Source organism: Varanus komodoensis, unplaced genomic scaffold (genome assembly GCF_004798865.1).
Source record: "Varanus komodoensis strain SLA01 unplaced genomic scaffold, ASM479886v1 scaffold23, whole genome shotgun sequence".
Lineage (NCBI taxonomy): Eukaryota > Metazoa > Chordata > Lepidosauria > Squamata > Varanidae > Varanus > Varanus komodoensis.
The window spans coordinates 13,584,963-13,604,031 of NW_025335627.1; the positions used below are offsets into that span (position 1 = coordinate 13,584,963).

The 19,069-nt window shown below is 39.2% G+C and overlaps 1 protein-coding gene across 2 annotated transcripts in view; it reads right to left on the reverse strand.

The window, feature by feature from the left end:
• The window catches only part of SPAG16 (sperm associated antigen 16), a 584,427-nt gene that overhangs the window by 260,619 nt on the left and 304,739 nt on the right, over window positions 1-19,069 (reverse strand). For both annotated transcript variants that reach the window (XM_044432017.1, XM_044432016.1), the window contains exon 11: window positions 3,809-3,994. In XM_044432017.1, the coding sequence (XP_044287952.1) occupies window positions 3,809-3,994 (186 nt within the window). The remainder of the gene's footprint in view (window positions 1-3,808; window positions 3,995-19,069) is intronic.

Genomic DNA, 19,069 nt, shown 5'->3' on the forward strand with positions numbered 1-19,069 from the left:
GAGTTCAGCTCAAGGCAGCAACACTTGGTATAGTATCTAGGACACTGTCTCTAGACGATTTATGCCAGAAAAAGTTATACCCTTCACCTTCTGGGTTTTTAATTGCATTTTCAAAGTAATTTCATTGCCTGTATTGCAGTAACAAGCTATGTACAAACAAGCATAATGAAATATGCTCCCATAGTACTTTATAGGTATTGTTTATTTGGTTTAAAATCCAGCTTAAACAACCCACAAAATTTAGTTTTATAGATTGCAACAGGATCTTTCAAGAACAAAACCCTTTGTGAGCAATCCCACACATACAACACATTTGTGTGGATTCGCATGAGGTCCAATTTCACTGGTTTAACTCTCTCTGAAATCAACAGAATTTCAAGTGCTTTAGTTTGGATGGACTGGATCTCATGTTTGCCAGTTATCTGTGGGTTGTTCTCACATAGGGTAGGAGACAGTGCCATAATGCAGCAGACTGGAATGGGTACAGGTCAACTATTGCCACAAATATCAGTGGGAAGGCACATTAAAGGAGCTTTAAAGTAATAACTCCTGATTGCTTGTCCTTTTGTAAAAAAGATGATCAAAGTTAGAAGTAACATGAGTTAAGCTACCTCTTAGTCTGAATAATTAGTTAATTAATTACATTTTCCTCATCCTTCCTCTGTGACATGGGTCCTCAAACTACAGCATGCAGGCAGGATCCGACCTGCCATGCCCATTTATCCAGCCCTGTCGCGCCTGACGTCTCTACAGAGACGGCACCTCACGAGAAAGAGTCAAACATTCAAAATGAGAACCAGACATTAGAGCAGGGTGACTTATGCTTGGAGCCCAGTAACCAAACGACCCCTCCCCAGCCTGACTTGGGAACAACTGAACAAACAGCTCCCCCACATACTGACCCTTTGCTCCCTGAACAAACAGCTCTGTCTCAGCCTAGTCATGAGGCTTCTGAGCGGGAGACTTCTCCCCATTCTGAATCTGACAAGCATGAGCCAGGTACCCCCCCATGTTCTGATGCTGTGGCTCCTGGACAAGCTCCAGAAGATACAGAAGATGAACTGTCCTTAGTCCACACTAGTCTTCGACGTAGCTTACGACGATTAGAACAGAAAAAACAAGACAAAGCTTTGTCCCTCCCAAGAGCGGAAAGATGTGAGAGGAAAAGCTAATCCCAAGTGGTCTCCCCAGAGGCATCACAAAGAGAGAGGCAACTGACTAGTTTAGACCTTTGTAGTAGAGCTTATCTGTAGTATCATAAATCTTGTAGAAAGTAGCAATAAAAGACTTTAGTTTTATTGCCGGCTACAGTGTGAGCTAATTAAGCCCTCTCGTGAGTTACAACACCTCACGACAGTCCTGCCATAGAGGTTTTGGACTTGCCACGGGCACGCGCATGCGCGTGGCGAGGTGGTGGCTTGCTTGTGTGGAGATAGTTTTGGACTTGCTTGGAGAAAAGGATCCCCTCGTGAGCAAGCCATCACGTCGCAGTGCACACGCCTGGCGGCAGCTTAGTCATGCAGATATTCTTTTGGACTCACTCAGAGAAAACGATCTCCACGCGTGTGTGCCTTCACCGAGTGTGTGCGCCTGCCCCTCCATCCCGCACTGGCCCGTGCCGCCCGCACTGCCTGCACCACCTTGGCGGCCTGTGCCCATCACCAGCACCTTTCAACTGACACCCTGTTGAAAAAGTTTGAGGTTCCCTGCTCTAGGAGCTCATGTGGCATACAAAATTTTCTCCTATTTTCATGAGGTAGCTTAAGTGGGTATTTTAACATGGATATCCCCAGTCCTACTCCAGCACTTTCTAACCATTAGACATAATGGTATTCAATGAAATCGTTAGCTTTCAAATGTTTCTTCGATTTCATCTTTATTTTTTGTTGTTTTTGTTTTTTGAGACCCAGTGTGGAGTAGTGGTTAAGAGCGTGAGGCTGGGGCTTAGGTGATCTGAGTTCTAGTCCCTGTTCAGCCATGGAGTGAACTCAGCCCAACCTACCTCACAGGGTTGTTATTTTAGGGATAAGATTAAGGGCAGGAGGAGGGGAATGATGTAAGCTGCTTTGAGTTTAAAAGAAGCAAAAAAAGGCAGGATATAACTCTAATATATAAATCATATGAGCATGCATTCACAAAAACTATGTATTCTCTGTAAATGACATAATAGCTGAACTGTGACAAATTTACCATCACCATCCTTAGTAAGGAACTATGTCCCACTGAATTCATAAGCATCCGCAGAAGTTGGAGACGTTATGTGAAATTTCCCCAAACCAGAAAGCCCATTTGCTCACAGATATAGTCCAGAGACAGGAGATCATTCCAGTATGTGACTATCTATCCTCTCTGAAGTGACCCAGTCCAGGAAAAGTGTTAATGATGGTCCAGTAGGCTGGATCTTAATTTCAAGTAGACATGAATAGGATTGAGCTGTCTCTCAGAAATAGTTTGATTGGTAGTGCACTCAAATGTGCACACCAATGATACCTCAGAAGTGCTAGTCATGAAACAATATCCCCTTAAATCCTAAATAATAAATTTGGAAGTACAATCCTAAAAACAGAAATGTTAAACAGTCTTCTGCATTTGTCTATTTACACAAATGTATGAACTCTAAAAATAACTGGCACACGATAGCTTGAGCACATTCCAATCCATAATCAAATTTATGTTGTGAACAATTTAATCATTTGTAGTGATGATTATATGCATCATAAGAAATACCAGTTATGGATGTCTTAGTAAATATGAAGAGCATATGCAAATAGAACAAACAGATTTACCATTTATTTTAATGAGAAAATGCCAGATTATGAATAAATTATTGAAATGCTTTTTATTACTAAGACACTATGAATTCCCATCTACTACCCTTGACACTTCAGACAATTTCATGAAAGCACGAAAAGGTATAAAACACAGCATTTGCCTTGGGCAGCAGGCCAGGATAGCTGCTTAATTCTCTTACTTAAGCATCCATTAGAAGGAAGATCTCATAAAAATTAAGGTGTTTTCTTCCAGAACATAAGTAGAACATGCAAGCTTTCAGTCATATGCACAAAAACAAAACAAAACAACAACCCCAAAACCCCTTTTAAGACTGAATCTTGTAGGTCACTTCAAAACTAATAATAAGGTGGGATGGAGCACAACGACAGTTGGCAGAATCATAACCCATGGCTTTCTGCCAACACAACAATTGAATGCAAAAATATTGCATCTGCACAATTGGGTGACTAGCATTATTATACTGCCATCACCAGATGGTGCAATTTATTACACCAAATGAGAAAGAAATAGCACTGAAGTTGCAGAACTGAGGGGCTGTTTTCTGTACACAATGTATTCTGAACCGAAGAAGGCTTAAAAGAAGTAGAAAAGGTACTCCCTCCTGAATACCATTTGGCTGTTAAAGCATCATATACCAGAGAGAGCAAGTATAATCTGGATACATAGCACTGATCTGTAAGAATCTCAAGCACTTACTAAGAACGCACCATGTATGAACAATCAGCTTAAACATAAAAGATACTTTGCAAGGCAACTATTTTTGTAAACCAAAGTGGCATAAGAACATTTGTCTTTGTTTGCATTGATTATTTTAAAGGAAAATTGATAATGCATACTTACATTGGTAGGTTTGTTCTGTTTGTTTGCTTTTTGATACCGTGTTAATACAATTATTCAAACCCCAAAATACATACAAAAGAGTCATTGCAGTTTGCAATTAATCTTTGTTTTCCCACCTATTTATGAGTATATCCATCAAGAATCAACATACAGATAGTTACAAGTAACTGCTTACCTGTTTAGGTCCCATACTTTGCTGGTTTTATCCATAGAGGCAGAAGCCACAAAATGTCCACAGGAATGCCAGGAGCAGTCCCACACAGCATAGCTGTGACCTTGTAAGGTCAGAATGCATCCGCCCTTTGCAAAGTCCCATATCCGAACTGTTGTATCCCCACTTGATGTGACCAATTTGGTTCCGCTGTTGTTGAAAATAAAAAGCCAGGATTATATACTTGAAGTTTTTTAAACAGATTTTCAGTAAAACTCTCCAAGGAACATGAACATCTGTATATTCAGTCTCTTAAAACAATTTGTGTAAAGTATTCATCTGCTTTGGAATTTCCATTCAGACTTATTTGATTGCAACATGTTTTGAAATGGAGTCCAACATTAACATTAACATACTTCTGTGTTATTCCCAATTCTATTTATTAACAATAACTAGTACACTATTTAATGTTTCTATAGTGCTTTCAAGTGTTCGAAACCCTTGATTGTTGTAATCTTTAAAATTGCACTGTATTACTATCCCCTTATTGCAGATGGAGAGCTGAGGCTGATTGTTTATGACAGAGATGAGTGAAATGCAAACCAGGGACTTTCTGATTTATAACTTAGTTTTAAGAGGTTGCGGGAAAGATTAGAAGCAGGTTGAGAGAAGTATATTAGGGCTCAGTGAAATTGCAGTGATATCTAGGGTATGAAAAGGTCTACATTTCAGAGTTGAGTTTTTAAGAGTGTTTGTGTTACATTGATATTTTAAATCAACAATTTGTTTTAGCCAAGCACACTTCCAGAGTTACATGAAGAAATACATTAAGTGAGCATGTTAAAAATATTCCTATCACAAATTAAAATGTCAGCCAAGTGACTGCTTTAACATAGTTTCTTCCTCCCAAACACATTTCAGAGAAAAAGAATGATTCAGATCACTGGTTAGATGTACATGCCTTGCCATCCTCATGCATTAGAAGTATGCATACATTGTTTAATAGAAAGCTTTATATAGAGTGTTTAATAAAGGTATTATTGATTTAATAGAAGCTGAAATCTTAATTCATTAAGCTGCATGTTGGGTGCTTTCCCAACAGCACCTTACACCAGAGCTCAGAACAATTAAGTTGTCATTGACATTGCACAATCCTCCCTTTCCTCTTCCCTGCCTCCTCTAACCTCATAAAATGGTTGCCTAGGGTTACATTAAAAGAAAAACAAGAAAAATACCTTCATCTTAAATATGATGGTGCTAAAAATATCTCTACTTTTTGATCCATCATAAGTGAGAGTCAGTATATTATTAATAGTGTCATAAATAAAGTCAGGTTAAAAAAGACTTCAAAATAGCTTCATTTATTTTAAAGTGCTGCAAAACATGCATGTAAAATGGCTGTACTTTTACAAATATTACTTAAAGTAATGAAACATTACTCAAAGGAACAAAATCAGAGTTCATTTGCAGAGTTGTCTTTAGAGTGCTATTCCTCTGGTAGGGAGGTTTTACTAGACTAGTGCAATAAATCTTATCCTTTATTACACTGATTTAAGTCTCTAAAATGTCATTCATAGATTGCGGTATCCTAGGGTTGTACATGCCCACGATTCTTACACTACAATCTACTGTATGTTGATTTGGAAGTAAGTCCAACTATGTTCAGTCAGATTCACTACCAGAGATCTGTGAGAAAGATGTTGATGTTAGTTTATGAACCTGAAGTTTTAAGATGCAAAGAAAGGCACAGAGCTAGAATTCCTACCAATATATAGCTGGTGAAACAGGGGTATACTTGTTACCTCCAATGGGGTGCTAAAAATAATTTCAGGCAATCTTATAAAATTGGGCTGCTTTCTGAATTGGCATGCTTTTAGGGAATAACAATTGTTAATTCTACAGCAAATCACTAATTGCTAATTGCCAGAAAATAGCACACACACACCCCAGTGCTGTCGCACAAACATACTATTGCTGTGCTGACAGCTTCTGCATCCTGTGATAAACTTGCATGCCATTGCTTGAGACATGTGGCTACATGAGAAGCTCTATAAGATAATGCTTGTATCAGTGATGTAATACTAAGCCTACTGGAGTCACAGCTATTAGTTTCAACTGAGAAGCTGTCTTTAATTGCTGATATTGAAATTGCAGAAAATATTGTAGAAGTGTCCAGTTTAATATTTGAATTACAATATAAATTGTTTATTAAATCCAAAATGTTGACAAGGTTCTGAAATATTCCCCACAATATGCTCCTAAATAAAACATATCTAAGGAAACAGATGAATTCTATATTAAAGGCTGATCATCTTTGGTTCTAATAGGCTGCTAGAGAAAAGTCATTATTTTGTCACAAGATCTGAAAATAAAAGTTTACAAACTGGGAGCAGGGGTGCTGACCCATGCCATCAACAGAGAAAGTTGCTAGAGAAAGACCTGTACAGGCTGATGCCAAGTCACTTCTCCATTGTTTTGTAAAGACAGGTTCATTAAACAAATTGTTCATTCCTTCTTTTGAAACAAAATATATTTTTAAATTCTTTTTTAATCCACAAATTAACCTGTCCCCCAAGAAATAGGGAGAGATGCAAGACTGTTCATACTTGCCTTCAGATCTCCCTTGACCCAGCTCTTCCCATTTGGCCATTCCTTAGCTCCACCCAGTAGCCAAGCACCTCCTATCTGCCTCACCTGCTACCGCGTTTCCCCGAAAACAAGACCAGGTCTTATATTAATTTTTGCTCAAAAAAATGCACTAGGGCTTATTTTCAGGTGATGTCTTATTTTTGCATGTACAACAATCTACATTTATTCAAATACAGTCATGTCATCCTCTTCTGGAACATCATCATAACTGTCCAAACCTTAAATTGTGCTGCAGCAGATGTACTAAATGCATCCGTCTGGCTGATGATCTTAACTGGGGCTTATTTTGGGGGCAGGGCTTATATTATGAGCATCCTGAAAAATGCTAGGGTTTATTTTCCAGTTAGGTCTTATTTTTGGGGAAACAGTATTCTATACAGAGTGTTGTGGAATATTGCTTGTTTTTCCAGCTTCCAGACTTTCATTTGCTGGCTCTCTGCTGAACTTTATGTGCTCAGACTACTGCTGGGATTTGTTATCAGTACTACTGCTTGCTTTTTCTTTTGGGATTCACTGAAAGAGATAGGGGCCACCCTAGGTAGGCAGAAATATATACGTTTGTATAAAGATATATATTTATATAGACATATGGCTGTGTATATATAAACTAACTTGTCTGACTAGAGTTTGTGAGCACGTAGAAGATTTCCTGGGTGAGGCTGTGAGTACGAAAACAATTCACCTACAGAAGGAGAGAAAAGTAGTATCTTTGCCACTTTTCTATTCTTTAAATCTGTGTTCTCCAGAAAGTTTTCTGATCTGAGGTAGGGAGAGTGACTTAGGACAGCTGGAGATGGCCAGCATATGGAAGAAACAAAGGGGGTTCCCCTTCCCCAGGTGTGACCCTGCCCACCCACAGCTTGAACAGAGCAACAAGGCTCCCATTCTGGTCTGGCTGGAGGCTTTGCATTATTCTTATGTGATGGGAATAATATTTTCTTGAAGATTCCACATGTGTCTATTGCTTTTGTTGTAAAAGCACAAAAATGGAAAGGGGGGAATGCTTGTCTGTCTGTCTGTCTGTCCGTCTGTCGTCTGTGTTTTTAAATCTGGGTAACATAAATATAGCAGAGGGGATTGGAATGGCCACTTTCCCCCTAAATCGACAAAAGTACCAGGGACTTGCTTTGCTTATGCTTTCTAGGAAATACCTTTCTTATGGACTGTTCAAGTTTGAAATACAATAGGACTATGTGAAAAAATCATGTAGGAGTACTTGCTGCAGGGAAGGATGTAAGCAACACTCCTATTGCTGGTCAACTTTTAGACTGCAAGTGTGAGCAAGAGAAGAGTGAGGGAATGAAAGAAGAGTAATCACTTGCCATTTTATAATTATTTATTTACTTAATTTCCATTGATACTACAAGATGGAAAAACCAAAGCAAAAAATACCAAAGATTTAAAGGCTAATTTTGTTTGAATTATTTCTTCAGTATTAATTTTTAATTTAATATGACAAGTTCAGCATGTAAGAAGTGTTCATCAGCCATCTTTTCTTTTACACCCAACATTTCTAAACTGAAACAAGGAAGAATATAATATACTCTATTATTAACAGAAGTACTTCATGTATCAATATAAAAAAACTTCCATTACATGTGTACAGTGGTACCTCGGCTCACAAATGCCTCAGTTCATGACCAAATCGGGTTGCGAACAGAAATTTCATAAAAATTTTGACACAGGTCACAAACTCTGCATCGAGTGACAATCGTGAGTGCGCCCACCTTTCCTGCACAGGCACGATCGCGGTCATGCTGGGGGAGAGATGGCTGTGATTGCGCCCATGTTCCCTGCCCAAGCACGCCCATGCCCACCTCCCCGCTGTGCATCTACACTTGTGCCCGCCTCCCTCTGCGCGCCTCCCCCCCGCACACCCACACCCAAGCCCGCCTCCCCCCCAGCATGCCCACGATTGTACCCATCTCCCCCCACCCCACCCCCACACAATCACTGTGGGGGGGGGGAGATGGCCACGATCTTTGTTGTTCTTTGTCACTTTGCTTTAGATTATTGTGAGTAAAAAAATAGTTGCAGAATGGATTAACCTTATTTACATTGAACCTTATCGGGAAATTTGACTTGCCTCATGACCAACTTGGGTCACGACCAGAGTCGTGGAATGGATTAAGTTTGTGAGCTAAGGTACCACTGTAGTTCCCTGTGCAATTTTCAGGAATCCAGAATATATTATATTTTCTGTACCTAATGTATGATATTCATAGTTCTAAATATTCATTTTTTTTCTAATGCACACTAAAAATTATGAAGTCCCTGTAAATTAGTAGGGCAGAGATGAATCACTAGTTAGCTGTCAGATTTTATTTTCTGGATTTTTAAACCAAACTTTTCTCAATACAGTAATATGGTAAAGGCAGATTACCAATAATGTCATTCCAAATATAATTGAACTGCCAGATCATGAGTATGGAATAGCTTCTGTCGGAATTTCTCTAGATATGGTTTTTGCCATATCAAGTGCAAAGCTAGCAAAGCCTTTTTTTATAATAAGTTTTATTCAAAATAACCCTAATACAAAGAAAAACTAAAAACAACATCAATCATCAGAAACATCGGACCTGCTGGGTCAGCCCCCACTATTTTTCTATTTATGATAACTTAAAACATATTTAAATCTATACGAAGTCCCGTTTCTCTAGCCAATAATAAAAAGAGTCCCAAGTTTGACAGAAATCAAACTTCTTTCTCCTTCAATGACAAAGTCAATCTCTCCATTTCTGCACAGTCCAAGATCTTTTTTAGGATCAGTTCATCGGTGGGTGGTTCCTCACTTTTCCAGTGTTGGGCAAATGTAATCCTCATCACAGTAATTACATGTAAAATCAAGTACATTTCTTGTTCACTAATATCAACAGGTATAATGCCTAACAAGAAAACTTCAGGTTTAAAAGCTAAGGATTTTTGTAACATTTCCTCAAGCCATTTGTGCATTTTAATCCAATACTTTTTTGCTTTATCGCAAGTCCACCACATCTGATAGAAAGTACCCAATTTAAGTTTACATTTCCAACATCCATTTGACGTATTTGGAAACAGCTAATCTATATGGTGACAGATACCATCTATAAAACATTTTATACAGGTTTTCTTTATACGAAGTTGCTAATGTTACCTTAATATTTCTCTCCCACAGCTTTTGCCATTTTTCTAATTCAATATTATATCCAAAGTTTTGTGCCCACATTTCCTTAACCTGTTCATCTTCCATTCTCCTATCAAGTAAGAAATTATATAATCTTTTAATCATTTTCTCATCTGATTTAAGCATCACCTGATCAAATGCTGTTAAATCTTTATAAAAGCCCCATATTTTATAGTCTTTAGCATATCTCGATTGTATCTGCACCTTATGCCACCAAGAAATATTAGATCCTTGTTCTTGTGTTTCTTGATTCAATTTCAATCCTCCATCATTATCCAAAATGTTGTCATATCTTATGATCCCTTCAAAGTTCAATGCATTTGGATATACAAGAGCTTCCATAGGTGAAAGCCATCTTGGTAATTCATTATACAATTTTGTCTTTAACTTTTCCCACACCGACATTAATGATTTCCTAATATAGTGACTTAAAAAAGAGCCATGTAGCTTAGCCTTTTCATACCACATATAAGCATGCCAACCCATTTGCAAATCATGCCCTTCAAGATACAAGATTCTCTTATTTCTTAAAGTTATCCATTCTTTTAACCACGTTAAAACTGAAGCTTGATAGTACAGCATCCAATCAGGGAGACCAAAACCCCCATTCTCTTTAGGTAAGAAACCATTTTGATCTGAGTGAATAAAGTCCGTTAGATAATTCTTCAATCTTTCTGCCATTATGGAGGCAAAAATTTTGTAATCCACGTTTAATAGTGATATAGGTCTATAATTTTGAATCTGAGTCAAGTCCATGTCTTCTTTCAGTATTAATGTGATATTTGCCTCTGTCCAACTATTTGGTATTTTAGCATTTAACAATGCTGCATTACATATATCCTTAAGAAGTGTAGCAAAAATTCCTTCAAAGGATTTATAAAACTGTGCTGGTAGTCCATCTGGGCCAGGAGTTTTGTTGTTCTTTTGTCGCTTAATTGCCTGTATTACTTCTGTGATTGTTACTTCTTGATTCAATACTTTTTGGTATTTCTCTGGTAACTTTGGCAGGCCTCCCTTTTGGATATATTCTTTTACTTTCCCAGTTGAAATCTCATCATTCTGGTATAGCTTTGCAAAGAAATCTTCCGCTATTTTCTTGATATGTGTACTTTGTACTTGCAGTCGTCCTTCTCCATCCTTCAGTTTACACTAGCAAAGCCTTTTTTGAGTACATAAGTACTTTGAGTACTTTTTTGAGTACCCATCTATTGAATGCGCTCCCCAGAGAGGTCCGCCTGGCACCATTGTTATTTGTTTTTTGGCACCAGGCTAAGACCTTTTTATGTAACACTCATTTGAATTGTTAATTTATTTGTATTTATAGGATTTTAAATCTTTTAAGCTGAGATGCACCGGGGTTTTAATATTTTTGCTTGTATAATTGTTATATTTATGCATTTTGTTTTTGTTGTGAGCCGCCCCGAGGCTTTGTTGCGATAGGGGCAGCATAAAAATGTTTTAAATAAATAAATAAATAAAGAAGGAATATTTATTCTACAAGTTTTATGGTTCTGGGAGAATTGCTGGTGTAGAGGAGGACTTCTCTGTAAATACCATCCCGCTTTAGATTATTTTTGAGTGAGCTACTGAAAGGTGCTAGACCAAAAAAATGAAGCTTCTGTTTACAAATGCTTGTCTGAAAAGGTTTGCAAGTATTATAAAGAAATTGCTTCTGAAAGCAAGTTTATGCACCAAGGAGTGCAAATTCTGAAGTCAGGCATCCCTCTATTGTGCAGCTCCAGCTGAGACTTCACAACTCCTGCTATCAACTGTTCCTGTTGCAGCCATCAGAGGGAAAAGAAGTGCAGTTCTTCTATTGCGCCCATGGCCTGCTAAGACTCTAATGCCAGAGTTTGCATTTTTCCCTCCTCCCTCATAGTCCCCTTGTTTCTGTTGTGTAAGCCTGTGGCCAGGGACTGTCTCATTTCTTATCTTTGTAAGAAATGGGGCCCTTTCTGGGTGAGGACTGAATAAAAAGAACTATTAATCAGTCAAAAATGACATTAAATTCCTTATAAACTCCATTGCTTCTGGAAAAGTTTGACTTCATCATCACAGCACTATACTATCTACATTTTTCTAAATTCCCACTGATGAGCTGAATGATTCCCTTAGATGCCATTAACAACTGATTAATCACAGATGGCAACTTACGATGGCTGCAAGGACTCTTTTGAGTGAGATCAGTTGGTTATTCCTCATTAGGAGTTATAGTAGGACAGAAGCCTTTCAAAATCCATTTAGGATAAAGAGGTGGAAATGATAACCCATATTTGGACAAAACTATAAATAGCTTTGTTCACACCAGGGCTTCTGCTTAAGGATACCCAGTTAAGGACACCAAGTCAGCTAACATTCACTGATTTGACCTTTCTTTTTAAACATTAGAACAATGAGCAACAGACCCTGGATTTTTTTCATGATATATATTTGATCCTAGTTTTTGCTTGGTATATGTGCTATGATTTGATGTACTGGAACACTGTTTCTAAGTTTTTAACAAAGCTTCCAAACTTCTTTGGAAATTGAACTTGAAAAATCTGAGAATTCAGCCATGGGGGCTTTTTTCTAAAGCAGCCATTGAAGAAAGTAGCCAGTGGTTGCTCATAAATGACATGACTAAAGATGCAGAACGTGCCCATTATTTTTGTTCCTGGGAACAAACACAGTATGTGAATAAGTGTCCCAAATTTAATAATTATCTGTAAACTATTATAGTAGATCTGAAGAAAAGAAAGTTGTGCTGATATGTGAGCCATATTGTAGAATTGTAGTGTACAGTAAAACCTGGTACACAGAAAGGGGACTGACACAACAGCAAACTGGTCTTTGCCTTAAATATGGTAAAGGATGAATACTAGTTAGGAAAGAATAGTTACAGAATAGCTTGCTCTTTAGTACATTAAGTGTGGAATACAGTAGCAATAGCATTGATAAGATCAGATGAATGTACACAATTCAACTGTTGATTGCATTCAATGGAGAACATTAATCAGACTATATGGATGCACAACAGCTAGTTGGTCTTTGCCATGAATGAGGAGCATTAATTAGACAAGAGAGAAAAAGCATCCTAGTGCCATATTATCACCTCACCAGCTGGTCTATAGTTGTAGCACATCTCTTGCAGAAATATGCCTGTGTTATCTAAAGCCTTCTCCTTTATTGTAAGGTATCAGTGGGCTTGAACCAAATAACGATGGGGCCCAAATTCCTTGATCTTTGTGCAATTACAGCAGAGAGAACTACTGATTGTGCTGCTCTGCAGTGCTACACTATTGATTACTGCAAAGTATACTGCAGTTTGTTATCACAGATCAGCTAATCTGGGCAGCTAATAGGGGCAGCTTTATTAATTCAGTAAGAAACTCTGAAGGGTCCAGGGAGCAATTTTCCGCCACTGGATCCCACTGGGAGCTGCATACAGAATTGCTTCAGAAATTGTCACTGTCCTGCCAAATTTCAGAAGCAGCAAAAATCTGCCAGTCCAGTTTAAAACAAGGTGCCCAGTTATCACATACCTTGTTTCAAAGGAGATATGTGGCTTCTTGCCACCACACTGACAAAGTTTATGGTATGGCAACACTTTTGGAGGCAGTATGGACCAGAAGAAGGCCAAGAGGCTGCATGTAGGTAACAAAGTGTATGTTGCCCACCCATATGTAATTCTTGCTTGTTTTCCTTCCCTTACTATATCAGGCCAGGATGGAAGGCTTGCCCCAGTGCATCCTGGCTTTCTTTCAGCCTATGGATGCACTGCTAGTCAGTCTCTTAACTACCACCTCTAGCACACTTGTTTGTCCTATGCCTTGTCATGGGAAAAATGTGGCCCACCAGGTGCCATTGGATGGCAACTCCCATCAGCCTCAGCCAGCATGGCCAGCAGTGAGGGATGATGGGAGTTGCAGTCTAGCCACAAGTTGCCCATCCCTATGCAAAAATTCTCCTTTCTGGGAAAATTTTAAAGGTACAGAGGCCTTCTCTAAGTCTGTGTTTGGCCATTCTAACTGCTGGTGGCTTGGTGGGGAGCCAGATTTTGTATTGCCTAGGTACTACAGAAAATGGTATTTCAAAATTCATGAAAAGTCAGAGCCCAGCTACAGATGCATGTGTATAGGAAGGGACATTTAACATTTTAGTTGGAACAGGAAGAGGGGGGAAAATAAACATTTTAATCAAGTCCATTACCTACATATTGATTTCACTCTGCCAGGCGGATCCTGCAGAATATTTATAAAGCATATGACATTAAACCATTTGGCCAAAGATACGAAATTACTCTGAGCAGAAGCTTAGCTTCTCTTATAATTTCTCAAGTTTCACTGAGGATCATTGCTCAAAGTAAAATAGAGATGGCATGAGATCTCACCTAAAACCATTCCATTGTTCGTTTGTTTGCTTGTTTGTTTTGAATGAAGGTAATTACGTTTCTTTGATTTATTGATTTATTTTTTCATTTGGTTCTAAAAATTTTTATTTTTGTATTTTGAATTTTTATTGTTTTGATATCCTTTATACCCACTTAAGGTATAACAATCTTTGTTTAGTAATCATTAGCAGCTTTGAAAAGCAGCTGTTGTAAGCCGCCCAGAGACGACAGTGATGGACAGCCTACAAATTTTAAAAATAAATAAAATAAATAAAATATGGGCTATAATATTACATATACAGCATTTGTAAAGCTTTCCTCCTACTAAATATAGTATGAGAACACAGAATATTGACAGTGCAACCCTATGTATACCCTACTGAATTCATTCAGACTTATACCCAAATATCTGTGAATAGGATGTCAGACTTATTTGAGAGTCATAGTATCATAGAATAGTAGAGTTAGAAGCAGTCATGAAGGCCATCGGGTCACAGTGAGAAGAGATCTTGGCCTTCCTCTTTGTAACAGTCTTTGAGGTACCTATAGATCGATGTCATACCCTCAGTCTTCTCTTCTCAAGGCTGAACATGCCCAGCTCTCTCAGTATCTCCTCATAGGGCAGTGTTTCTGAACCCTGGATCATTTTTGTTGCCCCCCTCTGAACCCATTCTAATTTTTCTGCATCTTTCTTAAATCTTGGTACCCAAAACTAGACAAGAGTATTCCAGATAAGGTCTGGTTAGTGAGGAGTGTAGGTGAACTACTACTTCTAGTGATTTGGAAGTAATACTTCTGTTAATGCATGGTGTAGTGCAGGGGTCAGCAACCCGTGGCTCCAGAGCCGCATGTGGCTCTTTCATTCCTCTGCTGTGGCTCCGTTGCTCAAAATATGCATCACAACCACTGGCACAGGATTTATTGAGCTTTTCGACCCCTGGTAGGCAACCATGAATAAATCCAAGAAAAGAAAAGTTCCAGAAGAAAACAGAACGTTTAATGGTACGTGGGCAGATTCATATGCTTTCACTGCTGATGAGACTGGTTTACCAGTATGCTTAATATGTGGTGAGAAATTGGCAAACAACAAAAAGTCGAATGTTGCAAGACATTTCCAGAATAAACACACAACCTTTGCTGAAAAATATCTGGATGGAGATGAGAGAAAAAAAGCCATTTTGGAACTGATGCAGAAGGTTGATCTGAGCAAAAATCATTTCAAGAAATGGATTAAGTCTGCAAATCCAACTACATATGCTAGTTTTGTGGCCGCTCAGGAAATAGTCAGGAAGCCGTTCACAGATGGAGAGTATGTAAAAGAATCATTCATTGATTTCATAAATGCAACACACCATAGCTTTTTTATACATAGCATAAAGGTAAAAAATGATATATGCAGTGCTATCTTCATTTTAGATATCAAAAGGGTTTTGTGGTTCCGGGTGTTTTCTTTTCTGTGGGAAACGGGTCCAAATGGCTCTTTGAGTGTTTAAGGTTGCCGACCCCTGGTGTAGTGGTTAAGAGTGCTGGAATGAGATTCAGTTCCCACTCAGCCATGGAGCCAAGTGGGTGACTGTGGGTCATCAGACTCTCAGCCCAACCTGCCTTACAAGGCTGTTTATCTGTGAATAAATCTGGGAGGAGGAGGGGGGAGGAGGGGGGGAGGAGGAGGATTATGTAAGCTGTCATGAGTTCCTTGAAAGAAAAAGAGGCAGGACACAAATGGACAAACAAACAATAGTAGCCGTATTAGAGAATCTGCTATGGTCATAGAAGGGATGGGGGGATTTCCCTTTGAACTGGTGAGTCTGAACAATATAATTTTTCCCAGTTACCAGGAGATCATGGAAACTGAAACCTGCTGCACAAGTGTGAGCTTCTGATGTAACAGAAGCAAGATTTCTTTCTTTCTACAGAGTCCTTGTTTTATGTCATTACTGAGATAGCACAATTGGACAGGAGTCAGATATGTCCGGATCTGAAACCTTGACACAGCTTCCCCAGGTGATGGAATGCTAAAGAGCAGCACAATTCATCCTGCAAGTACCTGCAGGACCAGAATCAAATTTGTAGGTATTTGCAAAGATGGGGGACTGTGTGATCATGAGTGCAGCTGGGAGCTCTGGCAGGCTCTATAGGAGACTTCCCTGTGCTGTTCAACTTTGCCCTAACAACGGAATTTTTGAAGTGGTTGCTTTATTGTTAGTCTTGCCTTTTCTTACCTTACTTTGAATTGCTCCATGTAATGCACTTGTCTCTAGCCTAACCTTGAATTGCCAGGTACCTGATTTTTGCCTTTGCTGCTGGCCCTGCCATGCCTTGTTCATATTTGACCATGTTTACTCGTAGCTCTGCTTTTGCTTTTATACTTTCCATGCCTCACTGGGTATCTGACCTTGCCAGTTCCTGGGTCTGCCTTTGCCTTTGGACTTAACAAGTCTTGCAATCCTTCAGATAACCTGGCCCGAAACCATTTAGGGCTTTGAATGTTAGTAGTAGAACTTTGAATCAGGTCTGGACTTCAATCAGCATCCAATGTAACTCAAACAGGACTGGCATAATGTGTTCTTGTAAGCCAGTTCCCATTAGCATTCTTGTTTCCCTGTTTTGGATTAGGATTGTTTCCCTGTTTGGACTGTTTTCAAAGGCAGCCCAACATATAGCACATTAAAAGGTAAAAGGTAAAGGTTTCCCCTTGACATTAAGTCCAGTCATGCCTGACTCTAGGGGGCGGTGCTCATCTCCATTTCCTAGCCAAGGGAGCCAGCGTTTGTCCGCAGACAGTCTCCGTGGTCACGTGGCCAGCATGACTAAACACTAAAGTGCATAGAATGCTGTTCACCTGCCCAACGAAGTGGTACCTTTTTATCTACTTGCATTTGCATGCTTTCGAACTGCAAGGTTGGCAGGAGCTGGGACGGAGCAATGGGAACTCACCCCGTTGTGCAGACTCGAACTGGTGACCTTTCAATCAACCAGCCCAGCAGCACAGCAGTTTAAACCACTGTGCCACCTGCATCCCATATATAGCACATTGCAGTAACCCAAATGAGAGGTTACCAGAGCATGGATAATTATAACTAAGCTTTTTTCTGTCTGGATTGGATCATAGTTGGTATATTAGCTTATAAAAGGTCCTCCTTGCCACTGAGTCCACTTATGCTTCAAGTGACAACTCTGGGTCCAGAAGCATCCCCAAACCATGAATCTTGCCCTTTAGGAGGAGTGCACCATTCTTTGCTAAGAGTGGTGCTTAGCAAAGCTTCTTGAGTTGACCACAGCCCTTGAGTTACCCCTTCTAACTTGCTGTCACTGACCTGACTGAGCTTATCTGTTTGACTTCCTGGCAGGTCTCTGCAACACAAACCACAGGTCCAAGAATTCCAAACCTCCAGATAGGATGTCAGACACAAATGTAATCATTGGTCACTGTCTGCTGGAAGAGAAGGAGCATCCTCTGTACCCTCCTGCTGGGCAGACCTTTTTGTTTGACAGGTGCATCCTGAACTGATGCATGCTCAGGAGCCACAGTCAGATGTTTCATAGACTACAATAAGGATAGAAGTCTTTCATCTACATTTACCATGAAGACATGAACTTCTAGGCACGCTAGCATAATCTAGATATTCTCCAGTCCCTTCTCCCTGATGAAGATATCATCTAGATGTGCTAAAGCCAAGATGCCTGCCATCCTTAGGTAAGCTATTAAGGCCACTAGTTCTTTTGTAAATATTTTGGGGGTTGATGTCAGGCCACACTCATGGCTCTTCATTTAAAATGTGTTTCCTGACAGGCAGTCCCAAGAACCTCTGGTGACTTGCTCTGATCAGAATGTGGATATAAGCTGCTCAAGGGTCTAAGGATGTTAGAAGTCCAGTTCTAGAAGCAGAAGAATTAAAGTCTACTTGATTTCTCTAGTTATCATAGCACTCTCACTTATGTGAGGTTAAAAATGCAGAACTCCACATGCACAGATGGTTAATAAAAATCAGGGTTGGCACTCCCCCCATCCCCACCCCGCACACAAAATGTTTCAGGAATATAGAAGTTGTTAGAATAAAATGGCAATGTGGAAAATAGGGAGAGACAATACATGTTAATATATGGTTCAAAACTGAAATAATAAACAGTGGCTGGGTTCAGACAACACAATAAGATAGTCCAGAAACTGCAATTGGTCAAGAACAGGTTAGTTTGTACTTTGGAAATCACAATTAAAAAACCAGTTTATTATATGGTTCCTCCATGGATTTGGAGGCAAAACCAAAAGAACAGAGAATAGAAAAACATGAATAAAGAGAAGGAGAATACAGAACTGTGCTGGCTGGATGAGAACCCTGAACAGGAACACTTCACACTGCAACAATTCTTTGCAAGTGCCCACAGATTCTCCATTTTTTAAATCTGTGAGTTCTACATAGTTGCAATCCCTGAGACACTATAGTAGGATTTTGCGACAGGGCTATTCAATAAAGCAATCAGTATCTTACTCAATAAAATATGGCACTATGCCTGGATTAGTGGTTACAGTCTTCAAAATACTTCTAGTGGTGGCCATTAACTCAGTGACACTACTCCACAGTTAGTTACTTGATGAATATACTGCAAATATTAATGGTTTGTAGTCATCTGGCTCCTCTACTGAAACACATTTGAGTATGTGAAATTAAACACATACTGTGCCACTGCAAATAGTAGACTTAACCCAGCATGGTATTAAGCAAACCCTCCAAGGCAAAGTGCCTTATTAGACAGAACGTGATAATCTCCTCTAAGACAGAACTTCTGAACCTACTGTTGTCTCCATATCAAACAAATTTACCAAAAGCCCTGTGGAATAAAGCCACTTAAAACAGCAAGGTCAGATCACATAAGTCAATGCTTTTTCACAGTTTCAATATAGATAAATGTGTTTTACTTAACTACAGCTTTAAAATGTTACTTCAGGCTGCCTATTTAGACGGCTCTTGAGTCATGAGCTTGACAGGGCATTCTTGACCACTAAGCCTCCTTAGCAGTAGAAATGCTTTCAGTACAAATGATAAATGAAGCTTAAACCTTTCCTTTGAAGTCAAGGAAAAGATGGTGTTAAGACAATTCTTCC